The 24164-nt window shown below is 64.0% G+C and overlaps 4 protein-coding genes across 6 annotated transcripts; 2 read left to right on the forward strand and 2 right to left on the reverse strand.

Moving 5' to 3' along the window:
* The first annotated feature begins 208 nt into the window (after positions 1-208).
* On the forward strand, positions 209-2921 carry PFDN5 (prefoldin subunit 5). 2 transcript variants are annotated; one of them, XM_032713544.1, is made up of 6 exons: positions 209-335; positions 845-947; positions 1255-1286; positions 1652-1726; positions 2384-2489; positions 2720-2921. In XM_032713544.1, exons 1-6 carry the CDS (start codon positions 264-266, stop codon positions 2785-2787), a joined length of 456 nt encoding a protein of 151 aa, XP_032569435.1. In that variant the 5' UTR covers positions 209-263; the 3' UTR covers positions 2788-2921. The 2 variants fall into 2 exon arrangements, with proteins under 2 accessions (XP_032569435.1, XP_032569436.1); XM_032713545.1 differs by lacking the exons at positions 1255-1286; positions 1652-1726.
* A 570-nt stretch (positions 2922-3491) lies between these two features.
* Positions 3492-7630, reverse strand: LOC116800025 (zinc finger protein 787-like). Of its 2 annotated transcripts, none has more exons than XM_032713542.1 (4): positions 6947-7630; positions 5986-6043; positions 5370-5471; positions 3492-4731 (listed from the first exon to the last, which is right to left on the reverse strand). In XM_032713542.1, the coding sequence occupies exons 1-4, from the start codon at positions 7106-7108 to the stop codon at positions 4037-4039; spliced, it is 1017 nt and encodes a 338-aa protein (XP_032569433.1). In that variant the 5' UTR covers positions 7109-7630; the 3' UTR covers positions 3492-4036. The 2 variants fall into 2 exon arrangements, with proteins under 2 accessions (XP_032569433.1, XP_032569434.1); XM_032713543.1 differs by lacking the exon at positions 6947-7630 and adding an exon at positions 6745-6799.
* Positions 7631-8424: 794 nt separating this feature from the next.
* Positions 8425-10790, reverse strand: MFSD5 (major facilitator superfamily domain containing 5). Its single transcript, XM_032713665.1, has one exon. It carries the CDS (start codon positions 10777-10779, stop codon positions 9472-9474), a length of 1308 nt encoding a protein of 435 aa, XP_032569556.1. The 5' UTR covers positions 10780-10790; the 3' UTR covers positions 8425-9471.
* Positions 10791-15255: 4465 nt separating this feature from the next.
* Positions 15256-23892, forward strand: RARG (retinoic acid receptor gamma). The gene is made up of 8 exons (XM_032713396.1): positions 15256-15434; positions 18580-18725; positions 19238-19379; positions 19586-19740; positions 20344-20520; positions 20926-21130; positions 21819-21977; positions 22747-23892. The coding sequence occupies exons 1-8, from the start codon at positions 15314-15316 to the stop codon at positions 22923-22925; spliced, it is 1284 nt and encodes a 427-aa protein (XP_032569287.1). The 5' UTR covers positions 15256-15313; the 3' UTR covers positions 22926-23892.
* Positions 23893-24164: the final 272 nt, after the last annotated feature.

The raw sequence follows: 24164 nt of genomic DNA on the forward strand, positions 1-24164 counted from the left end.
CGCCCTTTCTCTCGAGTGGAGGGGGCTTTACGACCCCCATTTTTCGCGGGGGAACATTAGGACCCCCCTTCTCGCAGGAGGGGGGCATTAACACCCCCCCCTTTCCCGGAGTGGGGTGGGCATCAGGACGCCCCCCCGCAGTCCTCCAGCCCGGCAGGGGGCGTTGTCTCTCAGAGGGTGGTGGGGACGGGGTGTTGTCGGTCCTCCAGCCCGGCAGGGGGCGCTCTCACGCCAGGGCGTGTCCTGGGGCGGGGCGGCCCAAGATGGCGCAGACCGTGAGCGTGGGGGAGCTGGGGCTGCCCCAGCTGGAGCTGCTCAAGGGGCAGCTGGACCAGGTCTGGGGAGCCTGGGGGGCTGTGGAGGGTGTGGGGATCGGGGGCGGCGGGGTCTGAAGGTAAGATGGGACTGCCCCCGCTTTGGGAGTTTGGTTTGGGGAGTCGTGGGGGGGTCCTGGGAGGGGCTGGGGGGCTTTGGGGATCGGGGGGGTCTGGGGGTCCCAGCTAGAGCTGTTCAAGGGGCAGCTGGAGCAGGTTGGGAGGTCCTGGGGGGTTATGGCGGTCTAGGAGGGGTTATGGGGAGGTCCTGAGGGCTGGGGGGGCTTTGGGGATCAGAGGGGGCTCTGGGGGTTTTGGGGGGTCCCAGCTGGGGCTGCTCAAGGGGCAGCTGGAGCAGGTGTGGGGGGATTGGGGGTCCTGGGGGGTTACTGGGGGCTGGGACGGGTTATGGGGAGCTTTGGGATCGGGGGTTCTTGGGGGCTGGTGAGGCTCTGGGGGAGGCCTCTCTGCTCCCCCACCAGCCCTGGGGACCCCCGAGCCTCACTAAAGCCCCCCCCGTGCCCCCCCAGGAGGTGGAGTTTCTCTCCTCATCCCTGGCCCAGCTCAAGGTGGTCCAGACCAAGTTTGTGGAGGCCAAGGAGTGTCTGAACGTGCTCAACAAGGGCAACGAGGGTAAGGGGGGCCCCAACCCGGGGGGCCTCAGGGGGGGCCCTTGGGGGGTACAGGGGATCGTGGGGGGGGGCTGGGGGTGGCACAGAGGGCTTTGGCTGCTTGGGGGGGGCCCTGGAAAGGTCTCAGGGGGGTCCTTGGGAGAGTTGGAGGGCCCAGGGAGGTGCTGGGAGGGGGGCTCAGGGGGGTCCTGGGGACTGTTTGGGATCACAGGGGGTCCCAGAGGGGCTTCTGGGGGGTCCTAGGTCTCTGTAGGGGGTCTCAGGGGGTCTTCCCAGCCCCCCCTTGATCCCCTCTTCGTTTTCCCCAGGGAAGGACCTGCTGGTGCCTCTCACCAGCTCTGTATCCTTTGCCCCCTCTGGGGGTCTCTGTGCCCCCCCCAGGCTCTGCTGCCCCCCAGAGCCTCCCCCTGTGCCCCCCAGCCCCTCCCTTTGCTCTCTGGGACTCCCCTTTTCCCTGACCCACCCTGGATCCCTCTCTTTGGGTGGAGGTGTCTCTGCCCCACCAGGACCCCCCTTTTCTCTGACTCCCCCAAACCCCCTCAGGCCCCCAAGAGCCCCCCAGACAAACCCACCCTGGCCCTGCCAAGATCCCTCAAACCCCCACAGAGCCCCACCCCAGACCCCTCAAACCCCTCCCTGGAACCCCCCCCAGACCTCCCCAGACCTGCCTTGTCCTCTGTGCCCCCTTTTCCCTGACCCCCCCAGATGTACGTGCCCGGGAAGCTCTCGGACGTCAGGAGGGTCCTGGTGGACGTGGGCACTGGGTACTACGTGGAGAAGGTGGGGGGAGGCCCTGGGGTCTCGGGGGGTGTGGAGGGGGTTTGGGGGGGTCTTGGTAGGGCTGGGGTGGGTTTTGAGGAGCTTTGAGGGGCACGGTGGGAGCTCCTGGGGGGCTTGGGAGGGGGCCCTGAGAGGGTCTGGGGGGTTCTGGGGGGTCTTGGAGGTGGGGAGTCTGGGAAGGTTTGGGGTTTTTTTGTCCTGCTCTCATCCTGGTTTTTTCCCCTTCCCATCCCTTTTCCCTCTTTTTCTCCCCTTCCCACCCCCTTTCCCACCTCCTTTCTCATCCCATTCCTCCCCCATTCCCATCCCCCCTCATTCTCACTCCCATTCCCACCCTCTTCTCCCCCAATCCATTCCCATTATTCCTCCCATTCCTATTAATCCTATTCCCATATTCCCATTTTCCCCATTATTCCCATTCCTCCCCATTTCCATTTCCTCCATTCCCACCCTCATTTCTCAACCCCCGTTTCTCCACATTCCCATTCTTCCCATTATTTATTCCCATTATTACCCCGATTCCCACTATCCCCATTATTCCCATTATCCCCCCATTACCATCATTATCCCCACTCCCCCCATTCCCGTTATCCCCATTATCCTCCCATCCCCCTATTCCCATTTTCCCACTATCCCATTCCCATCCCCCATTCCCAGTCCGCCGACGCCGCCCGGGCGTTTTTCCAGCGGAAAATCGAGTTCCTGACGCGGCAAATGGAGAAAATCCAACCGGCCCTGCAGGAGAAACACGCCATGAAACAGGGTGGGCACCCCCCCCGGGACCCCCGGCTTTGGGGGACCCCCAACTCCCCCAGGGCTTGGAACCTCAACGCCCCCCAACCCCTTGGTTTTGGGGTCCCCCCGGGGTTTGGGGTCCCCTGACCCCTCATGTCCACCCCCCAGTTTTGGGGTCCCCCTGTCCCCGGTGTCCTTGCTGTGGTTTTGGGGTCCCCCCAGTTTGGGGGTCCCCCCTGACCCCCCTGTCTCCCGCAGCCGTTCTGGAGATGATGACGCAGAAGCTGCAGCAGCTCACGGCAGCCCCGGGCGGGGCCAAGGTGTGACCCCCCCTTCATCCTCCTCGGGGGGGGCTCGGGGGGGTGGCCCCCCCAGATCCTGGCCCCCTCAGCCCCCCCAGATCCCCCCTCCTGTTTTGTAGCAGCTTTTGCTGCCAACCCCCAATAAAGGAGAGATGGAGTGGGGGGTCCTGGGGGGTTTTTTGAGTGGGGCTGGGGGGCTTTGGGGGGGGGTCTTGAGGTACAGGGGAGGTTTACTGGGGGGGGGGCTCTGCCACACCTGCACCCACACAATTTGGGGTATCCCTGTCCTGGGTTTAGGACCCCCTTCCTGCTCTTGTGGCCCCCCCCCAACCCCCATCCTAGTTTTTGGGTTCTCCTGATTCCCCCTCCCCAGTTTTGGGACCCCCCGGCTCTCCTGACCTCCTCCTTGGCTTTGGGGCCTCCCAACCTCCCCTCCCAGTTTTGGGGTCCCCCAACTCCCCTCTCAGGTTTTGGGGCCCCCTTGACTCCCCCTCCTTGTGTTTTGGGGTACCCCCCAGCCCCCTCCCGGTTTTGGGGCCCCCATTTGCCCCCCCCAAAATCCTGTTGCCCCCCCCTCGACCCCCAAACCCCCCAAAACCCCCCCCCCGAGTTTTACCACCCCCCATGTGGGGCATTTTTGCCCCCTCCTCCCCCAAAAAACACCCCCAGGTCCCCCAAACACAACTTTATTCACAGCCCTGCCCCCCCTCCCCTCCCTCACAGGGGGGTCCCACTTCTTGTGTGTGTCCCCTCCCCCCCTATTTACAGCTTTGGGTTCTGGCACCGACAGGGACATTGGGAGCACTGGGGGGTCCTGGGGGGCACTGAGGTGACACGGGAACACGGAGGAATTTGGGGACACCGTGTCCCATTGTGTGTGGCACTGTCTGCGTGTCCCCAGCCCTGTCCCCATGTCCTGCCTGTGGCACAGCCCGTGTGTCCCCTGGATGGTGTCACACAGTCCCTGTGCCCCTCAGGGCACAAGGTGCCCGGAGCTGTGCCCAGGGCAGAGCCACTGTGGGCCAGGTGTCCCCCTGTCCGTGTGTCCCCTTCATGGTGTCCCCCTGTCCGTGTGTCCCCTGGCCATTGTCCCCATGTCCCCTTGGGGTACAAAGAGCCCTCAGTGCCCCCTCCGGTGCCAGGGCAGTGTCCCACTGTCCATCTGTCCCCTGTCTGTGTGTCCCCATGTCCCAAACAGCAGCCAGTGCCCTCTGCAGTGGCAGGGCCATGTCCCGCTGTCCATGTGTCCCCTCCACGGTGTCCCCGTGTCCCCTCAGGGCCCGAAGAGCGGGAGGTGCCCCCTCCGGTGCTTCCTCAGTGCCGCGCTCCGGGCGAAGCTCTCCCCGCACTCCACACAGATCAGGGGCTCCCCAGCCCCCTCCTCTGCCCCCTCCACCCCCGAGGACTCCCCCCTCGCCCTGGGGGGCTTCCCGGGGTACTGAGGGGCTCTCCGTGGCCGTGCCCCCCCCGCGTGGGTTCGCTGGTGCTTGATGAGGTTCTTGCTCTGCGTGAAGCTCTTCCCGCAGTCGGAGCAGCCGTAGGGCCGTTCCCCGGTGTGGATCCGCTGGTGCTGGATGAGGTTGGAGCTCCAGGAGAAGCTCTTCCCGCAGTGGCCACACCTGTAGGGCTTTTCCCCGGTGTGGGTGCGGCGGTGCTGCACCAGGTGGGAGTTCTGGGAGAAGCTCTTCCCGCACTCCCCGCAGGTGCTCGGCCGCTCCCCCGTGTGGGTTCGCTGGTGCCGCAGCAGCTTCGACCAGTGGCTGAAGCTCTTCCCGCACTCGTTGCAGATAAAGGGGCGTTGCCGACCCCCCCCGCGGCGCCCCCCCCCTTCCTCGGACCCGCCCTGGGAGGGGCCCGGGGGTGCCCGTGGGGCGGGGGGGCACAGGGGGCTGTGGGGGATCACGGTCTGGATGATCTCCTGCGGCAGAATTTCCTCCTCCTCATCCTCACTCACGATCCCGTCATCGGCTGGAGGGAGGGGAACCAACAAACAGAGGTACTGACCCCGGGAATGGGCACTGTGGCCTAGAAGGGGCTGTAACCCCTTCACTGCCCCCCCAAAGGGGCTGTATCCCCAACCCAGGGTGGCTGGAGACCCCAAAAGGGTTTGTACCCCCCCAAATGGTCACCGCACCTCAAAAAGGGTTGTAACCCCCCCCAGGAATGGTCACTGTACCCCAAAAGGGTCTGTACCCACATCCCAGGGTGCTTGGAGACCCCAAAAGGAGTTGTGACCCCCCTAGGAATAGGCACTGTGTCCTAAAATGGCCCTCACTGACCCCCAAAAGGGGCTGTACTCCCTCCCAGGCAGTCTGGAGACCCCAAAAGGAGTTGTAATCCCCTCAAATGCCCTAAAAGGGTCTGTACTCCCTTACTGTGCCACCAAAAGGGACTGTACCCCCTGTCCCAAATGATCGCTGCACCCCAAAAGGGGCTCTACCCTCCTCCTCAGGTGCCTGGAGCCCCCCAAAAGTCACTGTACCCCCCTCCTTGGGTACCTACTGCACCCCAAAAGTGCATCCTGAAGTGCCTGGACCCCACAAAACTGCCCATACCCCCCCTCTGGGGTGCCTGGAGCCCCCCCCAGTTTTGGAGTCCCCCCTCACCGATGAAGACCCTCCTGACCATGTCCCCCTCGTCCCCCTCGTCCGAGTCCTGCAGCTCCACCACCTCAGGCTCCTCCTGCTCCATGGGGGGGTTTGGGGGGCCTGGGGGGAAATGGGGATCCTGAGCACCCCAAAACACATGTGGGACCCCCCCGACCCCAGAAACACCCCCCCCCAAGTCCCAAAGGACCTTTTGTGTCCCATTTTCTGCTGTGCTGGGGATGGATCCTCTGAATCCAGGGCTTTGGGGAGGGGCTGCTCCCTCCAATCCCTCTGTGCCCTCCCAAATCCCTCTGTGTGACCCCAAATCCCTTTGCTACCCCCCAATCCCTTTGTGCCCCCCAAATTCCTTTGTGCCCCCAAAATGTGACCCCAAATCCCTTCTTTCCCCTCCAAACCCCTCTGTGTGCCCCCCCAAATCTCTGTGCTTCCCAAACCCTTCCGTGCCCCCAAATCCCTCTGTGTGACCTCAAATCCCTTTGTTTCCCCCCAAATCCATTTGTCCCCCCAAAATCCCTCTGAGTGACCCCCAATCCCTCTGTGCCCCCCCAAATGTGACCCTAACCCCCCTGCACCCTCCCCAGTTCCCCCTGTGCCCTGCATTCCCCCCCCTCACCTGTTCCTTGGGGGGTCTTGGGGGGTCCCACGGTTGCTCCGGACTCAGCTCCCGAAATCTGGGGGGAGGGGGATGGGAGGGGTCACAGGGAGGTCCCGGGGGGTCCCTTGTAACCCCCTCCCATGGAAACGGGGCTGAACTGAGCCCCCCCCCCCCCCCACATTTAGGGGTCTTGTAACATCACTGGGGGGGTCAGGCCCTCCCCCACACCAAATCCAACACAGGGATCTCCCAAATTTTGGGGGGAGTCTCCCAATGTTTCGAGGGGCCCTCACTCCCCTTCCCCCCTCAAACCCAAAGATAGATGTTCATCCCCCCCCCAAAATCCATCGCTGCCTCCCCCCAACGCGCTCCTTCCCCCCAAATCCAAGACGGAGGGGGGGGTGTCCCAAATTTTGGGGAGGGGGGGAATCTCCCCATGTTCCGGGGGGGTCCCACCCTTCACAACTCCAAAAACGGCGCCTCATTTCCCCCCCCCCTCAAATCCATCACCCTCCCCATCTTCTCCCCCACCCCAAATCCAACACGGGGGGGGGGCTCAAGTTACGGGGGAGGTGTCTCCCAATGTTCCGGGGGGTCCACACTCCCCTCTGCCCGAACCCCAAAGATGGCTGTTCAGCCCCATCCCCCCGCTCAAAATACATCGCCCCCCCATCGCCTTCCCCCGCCCCAAATTCAACACAGGGGGGGTCCCAAATTTTTTGGGGGGGTCTCCCAATGTTCCGAGGGGTCCCCACTCCCCCCCCCGCCTTTACAAACCCCAAAACGACCGTTCCTTCCTCGCCCCGCCCCCATCCATCGCCCCCTCCTCGCTCCCCCCAGTCGCCTCCCCCCTCCCCAAATCCAACACGGGGGTGTCCCAAATTTGGAGGAGGGGGTGTCTTCCAGTGTTCCCCAATCCTCTTCCCCCTCTCGCCCCAAAGATGGCTGTTCAACCTCCCCCCATCGCCCCCCGACTCACCCCTTTGGGGCCTCGTTCCTCGGGGATCCCGGAGGGTCCGGGGGGCTCCAGGGCTGGTTTTGGGGGGGCTCTCGGGGGTGCGGGAGGTCCGGGGGGGTCGTTTCGGGGGGAGCCCCCGGGAGCGAGGCGGGAGCGGGGCCGGGAACAGGAAGGTCCCGTCATCCCGTTCCCCGGATACGCGACGGGAAAAGGGGGGAAAAAGGGGGGAAAACCTCGGGAAAAAGGGGGGGAACTTCCAAAAATTGAGGGTGTCCCACCCGTGACCCCCCGGACAAAAAGCCGGGGAGGGGGTTTAGGAATCACCCGAATTACGGGGGGGTTGGGGGAGGAAGGGAGAGTTTTCCAATCCCCGGATGGGAAATTAAACGGGATTTTTTGAGTCGGGGGGGTTTGAGGTGAGGAGGGAGAGAAAGAGAGGACGCCCCCCCCCAAACAATACCCCCCCCTTTCCTGCTTTGTGTAACGGCGGCTCCGCGCGTTTCCTGCCCCCCACTCCCCCCCCCCCCCCCCCCCGGGAATTAAAAACGTTGGAACTACGCAACAGCCGGAGGGGGAAATAATGGGACTGGGGGGGGTTGGGGTCGTGGGATAACGGGGTTGGGGGTTTGGGGGGTCCCCTGCACCCCCCAAGCCACTGAGACTCCCCCCCTCGATGTTTTGGGGGTGTGGTTTGTGCCCCACCCCTCGTGAATTAAAAATGGTTGGAATTACACAACAAGCCGGAGGGATCTCGGGATTCCAGGATAGAGGGACAGCAGGATCGTGGGATAACGGGATGGTGGGGTTGTGGTATCGGGGTTTTGGGGTGTCTCCTGTGCACCCTAAGCCTTGAGCCCCCGCCCGGTTGTTTTGGGGGCGTGTTTTGTGCTCCCCCCCCCGGGAATTAAAAATGGTTGGAATTACACAACGAGATGAGCCTGAGGGGTAAATATTGGATCGAGAGGTTTGGGGATTGTGGGATAATGAGATTGGAGTTTTAGGGGGTCCCCTGCACCCCCTGGGACCCCCTCTCATGTTTTGGGGGTGCATTTTTTGTCCCCCCCAGTAATTAAAAATGGTTGGAATAACACAAGGAGCCAGAGGGATCTTCAGATTCCAGAATGGAGGGATTTGGGGACTGTGGGATAATGGGATGGTGGGGTTGTAGGATCGGGGTTTTGAGGTGTCCCCTGCACTCTCCAAACCCCTGCGACCCCCCCTCTTGTTTGGGGGTGTGTCTTTTGTCCCCCCCTTTGGAAATTAAAAATGGTTGGAAATAGGGAATGAGTCAGGGTTTGAACTGGGAGTCACTGGTCTGAACTGAGGGGGATGTGGGCAGACTGGGAGTCACGGGTTTGAACTGGGAAGGGTCAGTGGTTTGGTGCCCCCCCAAACAAAGGTTTTTGGGGGGGAGGTCCCCAGTGTCCCCGGGGGCTGTGCCCCTCCACCCCCACGTGACTCCAACCCCAGGCGGGCCTTCACAAACACCTCAATTTGGGGGAGGGGGTTATTAAAAAATAATTTATTCATTCATCAATAGACCTTCCTCGTGCACACCACGAGGCCATTCCGGGGGGGACACACTCACCCCGGTGTCCCCATGGCCCCTCCATGGTCCCTTGGGTTGGGGGTTGACACTGTGACCCCATCACAGCTCAGTGTCCTCACTGGGGTGTCCCGGTGTCGTTGTCACCCACAGCCCATTGTGGTGACACCATGGCCCTGTCACAGCCTGGTGTCCCTGCTGGGGTGTCCTGGTGTCACTGTCACATGAAGCCCATCACGGGGGTGACACCGTGACCCCATCACAGCTCAGTGTCCCCATCGAATGTCCTGGTGTTGTTGTCACCTGTAGCTTGTTGTGGGGGTGGCCTTGTCACAGCTCAGTGTCCCCATCGAGTCTCCTGGTATCACTGTCACCCACGGGCTGTTGTGGGGGTGACACTGTGACCCTGCCACAGCTCAGTGTCACCACTGGGGTGTCCTGGTGTCCCTGTCACCCACAGGCCGTTGTGGGGGTGACACTGATCCCATGATCCTCTCACTGCTCAGTGTCCCCACAGTGCTGTCCCAGTGACCCTGTCTCAGCGGGGGTCACACTGTGACAGTGTCCCTGCCGGGCTGCCCCCGTGTCACTGTCCCAGTCACAGCCCCATGTGGGGCTGACACTGTGACCCTGTCACAGCCTGATGTCCCTGTCCTGCTGTCCCCATGTCACTGTCCCAGTCACAGCCCGGTGTCCCCATCAAAGTGACACTGTGACCATGTCATATCCAGGTGTCCAGCCTGGTGTCATAGTCCTCCTGTCCCTGTCACTGTCACATCCCAGTGTCCCCATCCTGGTGTCCCATCACATCCCAGTGTCCAGCTCACTGTCCCCCTCCTGGTGTTGCTGTCCCTGTCCCATCCCCATCTCCGGCCTGTTGTGTCCCTGTCCCCATCCCGATGTCACTGTCCCCATCTCAGTGTCCCTGTCCCCACATCCCTGTCACATTCTGGTGTCCCTGTCACATCCCAGTCATCCTGTCCCCATGTCCCTGTCCCCGTCACATCCCAGTGTCCACCCCGCCCTCCCCTTCCTCCCCCCCCACCCTCAGGTGCGGGTCCCCCCGGGCCACTGCCAGGACCCCCCCGGCTGCCGCCAGCGCCACCAGCGCCGCCAGTGCCGCCCCCCCAAACACGCCCTGTGCCCCCCCCTCCCCGGGGGGCAGCGCCGGCAGTGCCAGGGCCACCCCCAGCCCCAGGGGCACCCGCAGCCACCGCGACCCCCCCGCGGCCCCCCCCTGCTCCAGCCGGCGCCGCAGGAACCCCATGGCTGGGAAGTAAATCCCACAGGAGAATTCCAGCAGCAGGAACACCAGGAAGGCGCCGGGCGGGGGCACGGGGAGGGCAAGGAGGAGGAGAGAGACCCCCAGGAGCGCGACGGACCCCAGCAGGAGGTGCAGGGGCTGCAGCCGGAGCCCCCCCACGACCCCCTGGCGGAACAGGGATGATCCCACAGCACTTGCTGCCATAAATCCTGAGAAGGCGATTCCCAGTGGGATCCCCAGTGGCTCCAGCACAGGTGTCCAGAGGAAGATGAAGATGAGGATGACGCCCTCCACCAGTGCCTGCACCACCCCCAGCAGTGCCCCAGGGGGGTCCCGCAGCCCCCGCAGCCCCTCCCCACACGCCTTGGGGCAGGAGCGGTGTTTTCCATAATTCTCATCCCAGTTTTTCACGGCAAAAATCCCAGAAAAGGCCAGGAAGGGCACAGCTGCCACAAAGGGGGTCACAGGCCCCCCCCCCAGCACCAGCAGCTCAGCCACAGCCCCCGCGGCCACAGCCACGACCCCGTTCCAAAGGGCCACGCGGGAGAAGGTGTCTGGGATCCACTCCCGGGGGAAATCGTGGCGCTCCAGGTGCTCGTGGACGTACCAGGACTCGAAGGAGGTGAAGAGCAGGGAGGTGCCGACGCCCCCCAAAAGCCGCCCTGCCGCCAGTGCTGGGAAATCCCGGGAGAGCTGCAGGAGGCAGGACAGGGAGCAGAGCACCGAGAACAGCACACAGGACCTTCTCCTGCCGAGCCGGTCCACAAAAAAGTGGGAGAAGAGCCCGAACACCAAGTTGGAGGCGAATCCCAGTGAGTAGAGGGCGGCGATCTGCGTCTGCAGGAAGCCCCGGCTGCGGAACACCTGGAACAGGTGAGGCCCCTGCAGCCAATCAGCTGCCAAGGCAGGCAGGAATCCCAGGTGGAAGCGCCGCTGGAATTCCTGGAATGCCGGGTTGGAGCTGGGGGGGTTCCGGGGAGGGAACTCCAGGAGCAGCAGCAGCAGCAGGAGGAGCAGGAGGGCACTGAGGGGCAGCAGGAGCATTGTGGGGAGGGGGGGGGATAAAGGGGTAAAAGGGGGGAGAAGGGGCAGCCTGTGGGGGGAAAAGGGGGGTCAGTGATGGAAGAGGTTGGGGGGCACTTAAAAGGACCCCCCAGGTGTTATGTGGGTGTTTAGTGACTCCAACCCCAGGGAAACCCCCCAGACGGGCTATAGACCCCAGACTCACACACACCCCACAGAAGGCTATAGGGACCCCCACCCCAAGGACACCCCACTGGGGGCTATGGGAAGCCCAACCCTCCAAACAGCCCCAAAGACTCCCACATCCTCCAAGAGCCTCCCTCACCTCCCCAGACCCTCCATAGCCCCCTCCCAGCTCCACAGCCCCCCCATAAGATCCCCATATGGCCCCACAGGACCCCCCATTAACCCCTCCCGGTCCCATAGACGCCCCATAGGCTCCCCATAGACCCCCACATCCCTCACTGGACCGCCATAGGCCCCCCTCAGCCCCACAGAGGCCCCACAGGACCCTACAGACCCCCACAGGCCCCAACACAACCCTCCCATAGTCCCCACAGGACCATGCCAGACCCTCCCAGAACCCTCCAACGCCACTGGCCTGTCATAGGACCCCCATAGACCCCCCACCACCCCCCAGGATCCCCGGGGCCTCACCGAGGTCGCAGCGGCCGGGCGGCTCCTCCACGGACCCACTTCCGCTTCCGCCTCCCCCATGGGCGCAGCCATCTTGGTCCGTGTCACGTGACACAGGAACACTGCCCCCTCAGGGGTCTGTAGGGACCCCCCCGCCTTCCCTTGGGGGGTTATAGAGACCCTCCAGCCCAAAGGGACTCCTTCGAACACGCCCCAGACACCCCATGGGGAGGTTATAGCGTCTCTTTCGGGTGGGGGCCCCTGTAACTCCCACCATGGGGTGTCTGGGGGAGTCCCTTCGGGGTGGGGACCCCTATAACCCCCCTAGGGGAGTCGGCGGCGTGTCACCCCTATGACGCCACAATGACGTCACACCGAGCCGCCGCGTGGGGGGGATCACTGGGAGGTCCCCGGGGTCACACCCCCCCATAGGGTCACACATTCACGGCCCCAAACAAATACCCCCCTGCAACTGCCCCGACCACCCCACAGCTACCCCAACCCCGAGCAACTGCCCCAAACCTTGTGTAATTACCCCCGAGCAACTGCCCCAAATGCCCCAAATCCCCCTGCACAAATCCCTCCTGCAACTGCCCCAGTCCTTATGCAACTGCCCCAAATACCCCTCGCAAACACCCAAGTCCTCGTGCAAATACCCCCAAGCAAATGCCCCCCGAGCAAACAACTGCCCCACCCCCTCAATTGCCCCCGCCCCGTACAATGCCCCAAACCTCGTGCAAATACCCCCAGTACTTGTGCACCTCCCCGTGCAATTGTCCCCCCCAGTTGCCCCGGCCCTTGTGCAAACCCTCGAAATGCTCCAACCTCCCCCTGTGCAATTTCCCCGCACCCCCAATTGCCCCAGTCCAATGGAAACCCCCCCGCCTACCCCACCCCATCCCGGGTCCCGCCCCCCCGTGCCTCAGTTTCCCCAAATTTGGGGGCAGTCCCCCCCTTACTCACCTCGGCCGCCGGGTCCGGGGGTCCCTGGGGAGCTGGGGGGGGCGGACCCCCCTCACTTGATGCTGAGGCGGGGGCGGGTGTGGGGGCGGCGCGGGGGGGGGCAGCAGCGGGAGGGGGGACGGCACTGGGGGCAGGAGGGGGGGCGGCAATTGGGGCAGGAGAGGGGGCGGCAATTGGGGCAGGAGAGGGGGCGGCAATTGGGGCAGCAGGGGGGGTGACACGAGGGGGGACAGGGCGGGGGGTGGCACTGGGGGCAGGCGGGAGCAGGGGGGCAATAGAGGGGGTAACAGGGCGAGGGGTGACACTGGAGGCACCAGGGAGGGGGATGGCACTGGGGGCCACAGGGAGGGGGGTGGCAGGGCGGAGGGGGGCACTGGGGGCAGCTGGGGGGGTGACATTGGGGGCAACAGGGCAGGGGGTGACATTGAGGACAGGCGGACGGGGGGGGGCACCAGGGAGGGCACCAGGGGAGGGGACAGGGTGGGGGGCAGCAGGAGGAGGGGGCACAGAAGGAGGGGGGGCAACAAAGAGGGCAGAGCGGGGAGGGGCAGAAGGGGGGGGCGCAGCACGGGGGGGGGTGGCAGAGGAGGGGGTGGCAGCCCCCGAGAGTCCCCCCGCGGCGGCGGGAGCGGGGTCGCGGCCAGCCTAGCCCCATGGCACTGCCATCCCCCTCGCCTCCCCCCGCCCGGTGGCACTGCCACCACCACCCCCGGCCCCCCCCACGCGGGATTTACCGGGAAAAGCGGCTGAGCCGCAGGGCACGAGGGGGGGGCACATGGAGGAACCCGTGGGTGTGGGGACACGGAGACACGGGGAACAATGGGGGACACGGAGTCATGGGGACAGGGGGGACAAGGGGGACACTGGAGACATGGGGGATATGAGGGGCACGGGGGACATGAGGGACATGGGGGACAGAACTGGGAGAAACACGACGTTATTGAGGGGCACAGGGGGCACGAGACAGGGGGACACGGGGAATGTGGGGGACATGGAGGGGACACAATTGGGGGACACGGGGAATGTGGGGGACATGGGGAGACATAGGGACAGGAGGGGACACGGAGTTATGCGGACGTAGGGGGACATGGGGGGACACGATGGGGGACACAAGGGGGGGAACATGAATGGGGGAGACACGGAGGGGGACGGGGGACAAACGTTGGGGGAACACGAGTGAGGCAGACGTGGGGGGACACACGGGAGGGGACATCGAGGGGGAGACATGGGGGAACACGGGGGGGTACAGGGACCCCCGGGGGGTCCCGGCGCGGTGGGGGTGGGGCCAGGTCCTCACAAAGGGGCCGTTGAGGCGCGGGTGGGGGGAGGGGCAGGGGAGGAATTTCCACCCAAAACTTTTTCCATTAACCCATTCCCGCCCCTCCCCCCATCCCACTCCAACCCCTCCCCAGCCCGGGGGATTCCCAGGGGAAACTGAAGCACGAGGGGGGGGTTACTCGCGTGTGTGGGGGGGGACACGTGTGTCAGTGGGGGGGGATGTCCTCACGTGTCCTCCCGCCCTGACACTCTTGTGCAGGTCCCTGTTTACACACACACGTGTGCAGTGACATGTGTCCAGGTGTGTTCCATGTGCAGGAACACGTGATTCCACATCCAGGTGTGTCACATGTGCAGTGTCACATGTCCAGGTGTGTCACATGTGCAGTGTCACATGTCCAGGTGTGTCATATATGCAGTGACATGTGAGTCCATGTCCAGGTGTGTTTCATGTGCAAAGCCCCAGGAATGCAGCCTGGACACACCTGGACACGCCACGGGGTGGGAACATGCGTGCAATCGCACACACAGTTGTGTTGCTGCCTCGGGACTGGGTCTGCTCGTGGGGGGAGTTGCACACCTGGGCACATCTGGACATGTATATGCGGGGTCACACAAACCTGGACGTATCTGTGTGCACCTGGACACGTGTGTAGGGTCACACACACCTGTGCACAGTCACACACGCACACCTGTGCACACCTGGACACACCCGGACACATGTGTAGGGTCACACACACCTGTGCACAGTCACACATCTGGGAGGATTGGGAGAGAATGGGGCAGTGACATGGACTGGGAGGACTGGGAGGGACTTGGGAGGTGACAGGGGCTGCGAGTATTGGGGAACTGGGAGGACTGGGAAGACAGGTGGTGACATGAGGACTGAGAGGGACTGGGAGTGCACAGGATGGAACTAGGAGGGGACTGGGGAGGGGGTGACATGAGGACTGGGGTTACTGGGAGGGGCTGGAGGGAGTGACAGTGAGGATTGGGAGGACTGGGAGGGACTGGAGGAGGTGACACTGGGAGTGGGAAAACTGGAAGGACTGGGAGGGAGTATGCACAGGATGGAACTGGGAGGGGACTGGGAGGACTGGGAGGGGCTGGGGTGACAGGAGGGCGGGGCTGGGGACGGGACGGGGCGGCCCCTCCCTCCTGGCGGCCGGGATGTGTGTGTGACACGTGTGACACCGTGTGTGTGTGACACGAGTGACGTGTGTGACACGTGTGTGCGCTACTCCGCGTGTGACTGCGGCCCCAGGCCCCGCCCACACATCCGAGCCCCGCCCTTCGCTCAGACCACGCCCCATCCGTATTCAGCCACAACCACCGAGGCCCCGCCCCTCACTTAGACCAAGCCCAATTCATCATCAGGTCACGCCCCTCAAAACCCTCCCCCCTCCCCTCCCAGTCAGCCCCTCCGCCTTTCCCCCTTCCCATTCATCCCATCCGCTCGAGCCCCGCCCTCTTTCAGGCCCCACCCCATTTCAGACCCCGCCCCTTTCCCGTCTCCCAACTCACCCCCACCCCTCAGGCCCCGCCCCTTCCCCGGGGGCGTGGCCGGGCCGCACCCGCCGGGGCCGAGCGGGGCCGGTCGGGGCCGATCGCGGCGGGGCGGGGGGGTGTTAGGGGGTGTCGGGGGGCTCCAGGGGGTCCTGGGAGGCTCAGGAGGACCATGTTCGACTGCCTGGAGGCGGCGGCGGCACCGCGGCGGCTCCACGACGTGACCAACCGGGGGGGCTGCGCCCTCCGCAGGGTCCTGGTGCCCGCGGGCTGCGGGACCCCCGCCCGCAGAGGTACCGGGGGGGCACGGGGGGGACAGGAGGGTGAGGAGGTTGAGGGAGGAATGCGGCGCGGGAAGGGCCCTGGGCGAGGGAGGTGGGGGGGCAGATGCGCGAGTGGGTGTGGGGGGCGAGGGAGGGCGGGGAAGCGTCTGTGAGCTTGAGTTTGAGTGTGCAAATGAGTGTGAGAATGAGTGTGAGAGCGACGGGGGGGGGAGGTTGGTGTGTGCGGGGGGGGTCGGTGGGTTCGTGGTCCGCGAGTGGGTGTGGGGGAGTGAAAAGGAGTCTCTGAGTGTGCAAATGAGTGTGAGAGCGACTGGGAGCGTGCGAGGAGCGGGAGGAGTCGGTGGGTCCGGGGGGGGGGTCAGTGGGTGCGTGGGGGGGTCGGTGGGTCCGTGGTCCGTGCGTGGGAGTCTCTTAGTGTGATCCTGAGTGTGCAAACGAGTGTGAGAGCGAGTGCGAGTGTGCGGGGAGTGAGGGGGGGGTCGGCGGGTGCGCGGGGGGGGCGTGTCCGTATCCCCGAGTGGGTGCGGGGATGTGGAAAGGGCTGCGGGCGTAGACGTGTCCGAGTGTGCAAATGCGCGTGCAAGGGGGGGCTCAGGCGACCCGCGGGGGTCGGGGGACACCCCGCGTGGGTGCGGGGGGGGCCTGGTGAGTGACGCCCCGGGGTGCGGGACCGACCCGGGTATGTGCGGGAGTGACGTGAGAGGTGTGGAAAATGGGGAGGGGGGGCGAGTGGGGGCGTGTGAGCGCGGGGCGAGTGAATGGGGTGTGGGACCTCCAATTCCCTTCCTCCCCCCCCCCCCCCGAGGGAGCCAGGGAGTGAGGGGGGGCGGTTTTGGGGGATCCCCTTCGGGGGGGGGCGGAGTCCCAGACCCGATTTTGAGGATGTCCCGGTTCGGGGGGGGGCATAGGGACGTGGAGAACCCACCCGGGATCCCTTCTGGGGAGGTTTGGACTCGATTTGGAAGGTTGGAGGATCTGGACACTGTTTTTGGGGAGGCTCAGGAGGCCCTAAACCCTGTTTTTTGGGGGGTCGCGGGGTCCCGGACCCCTTTGGGAGGGCGGAAATAGGGACCCGGGTGTTTTGGGGGAGCACAGAGACGTGAACCTCACTAAAGGGCCATTTGGAACCGCTGGTGGGGGAGTTTGGACTCGATTTGGGGAGGTCGGGGGGCCCTAAACCCTGTTTTTGGGAGGGGTCCTGGACCCCTTTGGGGTGGCAATGAGAGGGACTTGGTTTTGAGGGGAGAGGCCCACGCGGGGGGTCCTGGGGCGCACTCGGGAACCCCCCTCGTGTAAATTTGGGCACAAACAGGTTGGGGGGGGCGGGACCCCCAAAACCCGCCGAACTTCCCTCAAACCCTCCCTAAAACCCCCCTAAAGCTCCCCCTGTGCCCGTGGCGCGGTTTTCCATCCCGTGTCCCCCCCACGCCCAGTTCCCCTGCCCAACTGGTTCCAGTCGGGGCCGCACCCGCCCCCCCCGCGTCCCCCCCCCGCGCTGCCAATGTGGCACTTTAACCCCTGCAGGGCCGCCCCAAAACCGCCCCGACCCCCCTTCGGGGTCGCGGAGAGGCCCCCCCTTCTCAGCAGGGCGGGAGGGGGCGTCACCCCCCGATTTTTGCAGAGGAACACCCCTGGCCCCCCAAATTCCACCCCAGGGAGGGGGAACCCCCCCGTCCCCCCCTGTCCAAATTTAAGCTCTCGCCTTGGAGTTGGAGGTCCCCCCAGAATTGGGGGGGGATATATGGGGGTCCCACAGCGTTGTGGCTGCCCCGAGGGGTGTAGCCACTTTGGGGGGCTGTTTTGTGGGGTTGGGGGTTTAGATTTTGGTTTCCCCCCCCAAATCCAGCGAGACACGGGAGTGTTCCCCAAATATACCCCCCCCAAACTCTCCATGGGACCCTCCAGTATTCGGAGGGGGCACAACCAGCCCCCCCTAAACTTGGGGGGTCCCCGTGGAGGGAGGAGCGCGGGGGCGGGAGGGTGTGGCCCCCATTTCGGCCCCATTTTTAGGGGAGGGGGGTCAAGGGGAGTTTATTTTGGGGTGCCTGTGGCACGTGCGCGCCCAAGGTGGGCCCCACCCCTCCCTCAGCCCCCCCCCGGGGTTAAAAACGCGCCGGTCGGGGCCGGAATTTCTTTAATTTCAGCAATTTTGGGTTTTCTGGAAAAAACCACACAAAACCCACCCAAAAAATACCCGCCCGCCCCTCCCCCAGCGCCGCCCGGGCCGCGCGCGGGGGGGGGGGGCTCTTCCCCTCCCCCACCGTGTCACACCCCCCCGGCACAGCGAGGGGGAGTTTGGGACGCGTCCACCCCGAATTTTGGGGTTGTGGGGAGCTGGGAACCTCCCCCACCCTTAATTTTGGCGTTTATGTAGGCTCGGGACTCCCCGTCTCCAAATTTTAGGGGGTGGAAGGGGCCGGGGACCCCCCACCCCCAGTTTTGGAGTTCCGGGGGTGACATAGGTGGGCATTGGGGGGTGACACTGATGATGCCCCCCCTCTCCCCTGTTGTGGCACCCCCGGGAACATTGGGGGTCTCAGACACTCCCATTACAAATTTTGAGGGTTTGGGGGCCTCAGGACCCCTCTGCTACGCATTTGGGGTTTTGGGGGGCTGAGACCCCCCCCAACCGAATTTTGGCGTTTGGGGGGGCGTGGGACCTCGCATCTCCGAATTTGGGGGGGACTGGGACCCCTCTAACAAGAGTTTTGGGGTTTGGGGGGCTGGGACTCCCCCACACCAAGTTTTGAGGTTTGAATCTCAGATTTTGGGGCTGGAGGGGTTGTATGAAGGGTCCCCCTTTTTTTGGGGGGACTTTTTTTTTGAACCCTGTTTTTGGGGGGGTCGCAGCGTCCTGGACGCGTTTGGGGGTGCAGAAAGAGGGACCTGGTTTTTTTGGAGGGGGGCACAGGGATGTGGAGACCCCACTGAGGGACCATTTGGGACCCCTTGGGGGGAGTTGGACCTGGTTTGGGGTGGTCGGGGGTCCTGGACCCTGTTTTTGGGGGGGGGAGCCCGAGATGAAGGGGGGGATTAACATGGCGACCCCTCCAACGTAGGAGGATCCTGCCCCCTCCCTTTTACCCCTCCTTTTAGGGAGCGGTTCAGAGGATCTGCCTGACCCCCTCCCCTCCTCTTTTTGTGCCCCCCCCAGCCCTGGAGGCCCCCCCCGGGCGGGTTTTGGGGGACACGGGCCCCCCCTCGCCGCCACCTCCCCCCCGCGTGTACAAACCCTGCTTCGTGTGCAGCGACAAGAGCTCGGGGTATCACTACGGGGTCAGCTCGTGCGAGGGCTGCAAGGTGGGCACTGGGGGATGGGAGGGGACGGGAGGGGCACGGGGCTGGGGGGGGCCTGGGGACAGTGGGGACTCTCCTGGGGCCGTGGGAACCTGCGGGTAGCAATGGGTACCCCGTGGGGGGCAATGGGGACCCTGTGTGGGGAGTGGGGACTCCGGGGACCCCCCCCACCAGGGAATGAAGATCCTCCCCAAGCACTGGAACCCCCCCCAGTTGACCCCAGGCAGCTTTACTGGGATCCCTGGTGATCTGTTCCTGGTGCCCCCAGTCTGGGGGTACTCCTAGCCCCCCTTCACCCCGTTTTTGCCCCCCCTTCCCCCTGAGGTGCTGGGGACCCCCCCAAAGACCTGGGACCCTCCCCAATAATGAGGGTCACTTCAATGACCCCTGTGGAGCCACTGGGGAGCCCCCGGTTAACCCTGGGCAGCCTTACTGGGACCCCAGTGCCCTGTTCCCGCTGCCCCCATTTTGGGGGTCCCCCCAGTCCCCTTGAACCCCATTCCCCCCAATTCTAGGGTTTTTTCCGGCGCAGTATCCAGAAGAACATGGTGTACACGTGTCCCCGGGAGCGGAACTGCCCCATCGACAAAGTGACACGGAACCGCTGCCAGTTTTGCCGTCTCCAGAAGTGCCTCCGGGTCGGGATGTCCAAGGAAGGTGCGAGGGACTCCCCAAAAAATTGGGACAACCTCCTCCCCCCCCCAAAGTGGCGCTGAGGGGTCCCAGGGTTGTCACAGTGGGGCTGGGGAAGCTCAGGGGGGGATGGTCCTGTGCCAGGGGGGGATTTTGGGGTCTGTGAGGGCTCTGGGGGGTCACCCCTGAACCCCCCTGCCCACCCCCCCTAAATTCACTACCACCCTCAGCCGTGAGGCACGACCGGAACAAGCGGAGGAAGGAGGTGAAGGAGGATTTTGGGGGAGACGAGCTGAGCCCTGAGTTGGCCGAGCTGGTGCGGAGGGTGAGCAGAGCCCACCAGGAGACCTTCCCCTCCCTGTGCCAGCTGGGCAAGTACACCACGGTGAGTGGGGCTGGGGGTTCTGGGGGGTCCCTGGGTGGGCACTAGGGGGGTACCCCAAGCCTTGGATCCATAGAGGGTTGCTGAGTGACCCTGAACCCCCAAAACAAAAGATCTGAGCTCGGGGGGGGCAGCTGGGGAGCAAGTTCAGGGGGAGGGCGGTGCTGGGGAGGGGTCCCAGGAGTTCCTAGGCAGTCGGGGATGGGGGGGGGGATTGGGGGTCCCTGAGGGGGGCACCCCAATCCTCAGACCCTTAGAGGGGTTCCTGGCCCCCCTGGCCCCCCAAAACACCAGATCTGAGCACTGGGGGCAGCTGGAGTCAAAGGCAGAGAGGTGCTGGGGAGGGGTCCCCAGGAGGCTCTGGGGGGTCCCAGTGATCCCAGGGGGTCCTAGAGGTCTGAGGAGGATCCAGACCACCCTGAACCACCCTGACTGGGTCTGTGCCTCCCAGAACTTGAGCGCAGACCACTGTGTGCAGCTGGGCAAGGGGCTGGGGGACAAGTTCAGGGAGCCAAGGTTGGGTTTGAGTGGTTCCAGGGGGTCTCAGCAGGTCCCAAACCACCCTAAACCCCCCTAACTGAGTCCCTGGCCCCCTATGTCCCCCAGAACTCGAGTGCAGACCACCGTGTGCAGCTGGACCTGGGGCTGTGGGACAAGTTCAGTGAACTGGCCACCAAGTGCATCATCAAGATCGTGGAGTTTGCGAAGCGGCTCCCGGGATTCACAGGGCTCAGCATGGCCGACCAGATCACCCTGCTCAAGGCTGCCTGCCTCGACATCCTGGTGGGCATCAGGGGATGTGGGGTCCTGGAGGGTGTTTGGAGGTTCCTCAGGGGGTTTGGGAGGACCTCAAGGGGGCTTGGGGGGTCCCATGGTGGCTCTGACCTCACCACCCACAGATGGATGTCCTGGAGAGGGGCAGGGTGGGTTTGGGGGTCCCCTATGGAAATTTTGGGGTCTCTTGAGGGGTTTTGATGTCCCTGGGTGGATATTTGAGGTCCCTGAGTGGGGGGATTTCAGTGACTCCTGTGTGATTTTGGGGATCCCTGACCCCCATGACCCCCAGATGCTGCAGATCTGCCCATTACAGCCTGAGCAGGACATGAGGACATTCTGGGATGGGCTGACCCTGGTGGGGAGTGGTGTGTTTGGGATCCCTGGGTGATTTTGGGGTACCCTGACCCCCAGATGCTGCGGATCTGTACCCGGTACACCCCCGAGCAGGACACGATGACGTTCTCGGACGGGCTCACCCTGACTAGGACCCAGATGCACAATGCAGGGTTCGGGCCCCTCACTGACCTCGTGTTTGCCTTTGCGGGGCAGCTCCTGCCCCTGCAGCTCGATGACACTGAGACGGGGCTGCTTAGTGCCATCTGCCTCATCTGTGGAGGTAGGGGGACATCAGGGACATTGGGGGGAAAAGGGGGGCACAGGGGGCACGGGGGGTATCGGGATATGGGTGTCACAGCGGGGCAGCTCCTGCCTCTGCAGCTCGATGACACCAAGACTGCACTGCTCAGTGCCATCTGCCTCATCTGTGGAGGTGGAGGGACATGAGGGACACCAGGGGGACATGGGATATCAGGAATATAGGGGTCACAGCAGGGCAGCTCCTGCCCCAGCAGCTCAGTGACACTGAGCTGGGGCTGCTCATGGCCATCAGCCTCATCTGTGGAGGTGAGGACACGAGGGGGGACATCGGGGAGACACCAGGAGGCTTGGGGAGTATCAGGGGTTTGGGGATAGGAGGGGTGTAAGGGGGTATAAGGGACATGGGACTGAGAGGGGGCTGCTCAGGGCCATTGGCCTAATGTGAGGAGGTGGGGGAACACTGAGAACGTGGGGACATTGTGGGGACATCAGGGACACGGGTATTGGGGCACATGGGGGGCTCGGGGACCAGGCTGTGGGGACATGTCTCCTAGGACGAGAGACAATGGTGGGCATGTGGGGACACGGTGACACTGGGATCTGCAGGGCAGGAGAGGGCAGGGATGGGGGGACAGGGGGACATGGGAATATGGGGACACAGGGACACTGTCCTGGTGGTCCCATCCCGGGGGTCTCTGTCCCCCCAGACCGGATGGAGCTGGAGCAGCCCCGGCGCGTGGAGCGGCTGCAGGAGCCGCTGCTTGAGGCTCTCCGGGTCTACGCGCGGCGGCGGCGGCCTCGGCAACCGCAGCGATTCCCCCGAATGCTGCTCAAAATCACCGACCTGCGCGGCATCAGCACCAAGGGTGAGACCCCCGGGACCCCCCCAAACGGATACACCCTCCCCCAAATGGGTACAGCCCCTCCCGACAGCCCAAAACCCCCCGAAAACCCACCCCAACCCCAGTACTTCTGCAAATGCTCAAAAATCACCGATCTGTCTGGCATCAGCACCAAGGGTGAGACCCTCGGGACCCCCCCAGACAGGAATAGCCCCCAAAGGCCCCTCGGGACCCCTCTGATCCCAAAATCCCCCAAACACCCCCCTCTCAACACCCCAAAATCCTTCTCTGGGACCCCCCCCAGCCTCATTTTGGGGGGGGGTCTAAGGTCTTGGTGGGGCGGTTGTCCAAGGTTTTGGGGGGTTCAAGGTTTTGTGGGAAGGGGAGTTGAAACTCTCGGGGGGGGGGGGGTGTTCAAAGTTTTTGGTGAGGTTGAAGGTCTTGGGGGGGGGTTGAAGCTCATTTGAAGGGGATTCAAGGTCTTTGGGGGTGCTTAAGCTCTAGGAGGGGGTTGAAATTTGGGGGGTTCAAGTGCTTGAAGGGGCTTAAATTTAGGGGGGTTGAAGGTACTTTGGGGAGGGTCCAAGATCTTTTTGGAGGGAGTTGGAACTCTTGGGGGGGGTTCAGAATTTTGGGGGGGGTTCAAGCTCTTGGTGGTCTTTTGAGCTCATTTTGGGGGCTCCAAGGTCCTGGGATGGAGAGGGTCTAAGCTCTCACGGGAGAAATTCCAAGCCCCTGGGGCAGATGTTAATTATTGGAGGGGGGGGGTCACTCACACTTTGCTCCCCACCAGGGGCAGAACGGGCTCTGACCCTGCGCACGGAGATCCCGGGGCCGATGCCCCCCCTGATCCGGGAGATGCTGGAGAACCCTGAGATCTTCACTGAGGGGGGGGGGCAGGGGGAGCCCCCCCCACCCCCAGACCCTCCCACAGCCCAGGACAGCCCCCCTGGCCCCCCCAAATCCCCATAACCCCCCCAACTCCCCAGAGCCCCTATGGTGGGGGCACTCATAGCTGCCTTCCAGGGTCCCCCCCTTTTGCTCTGGGGGGCGGGAGACCCCCAAAGTGCCCCCCCCCCTGAGTTGGGGTGTGGGGGGGTCAGAGACTGACAGAGCAAAGCTATTGCCTTAAGCTGGGGGGGGTCCAGGGACCCCTCCCCCATTCCAAACTCAGCTTCAGCCAAAGCCCCCCCAGCCCCTGCTGCCCCCGCCTTGTATTAAGAGGAATTTTAAGAGGGGCAGCCCCCTCTCCCCCCAAATTAACACTCCTGGGTTGCCCCCCCTAAATACCCCCTGAGGGTTTATTTATTGGACACAGGGTGGATTCTGGGAGGGGGGGGAACCCCTATTATCCCCCCCCAGGACATTCCCCCCCCCCAGTTTGGGGGGGCCCCATTTATATGTTGTTAGGGGTGGGGGGACCCCAAAATTCCTCCCTCCATCCTATTCCCTATACACTACAGAGACCAAAGATGGGGGGACACAAGATGACTCCCCCAACTTCCCCCCTATTTTGGGGGGTTCTCAAGCCATAGGGTGACCCCAGTACCCCCCCCGGGCACCTTTGGGGGGGGACACACTCCCAAATATGTTACCCCCCCCCCCAAGTCTGGCTGGGTGGGGGGGACCGGGCTTGCTGCCACTCCCCTAAATTTGTCGTCCCCCCCCATCTTGGGTGGGGTCTGTTACACTACGGGGGGGTGGTGACCCTTCCCCCCAGGGCAGCACTTTCATCCCCCCCCTTTATTTATTCCTCTGCGTTTACATTGGGCCCCTGCCATTTTTAGGGGGCCCCCCTGCCGCTGCCCCGCCCCCCGCTAGCCAACCCTCGCTTTTGGGGGGCCCCCCAGCCATGTTTACAGCCCTCCCCCACTCCCTCTGTGCTGAGGGGAGGTCTCGGGACTTTTCTATTTTTGCAAAATAAAGTGATGGAAATTTTTTTTTTGGAGGGGTTGGGAATCTGGGGGGGGCAAAGGGGGTCTAGGAGGAGGGGAGGCTTGGGACCCCCCTGAGGTGATGGGGGGCACCAATGGGGTGGGAGTGGGGGCACTCCTGGGTTATTTGGGGGGGGCATTGGGAACCCTCCAAACTTGGGGACTCCTCCAGAGATAAAGGGGAGGTCACTTGGGGACCCCTCTCCAGGGATAAGGGAGGGGCACCCCTGGGGTATTTGGGGGGGTGTTTGGGGACACCCCCTCTCCTGTTTAATGA

Source organism: Chiroxiphia lanceolata, chromosome 30 (genome assembly GCF_009829145.1).
Source record: "Chiroxiphia lanceolata isolate bChiLan1 chromosome 30, bChiLan1.pri, whole genome shotgun sequence".
Lineage (NCBI taxonomy): Eukaryota > Metazoa > Chordata > Aves > Passeriformes > Pipridae > Chiroxiphia > Chiroxiphia lanceolata.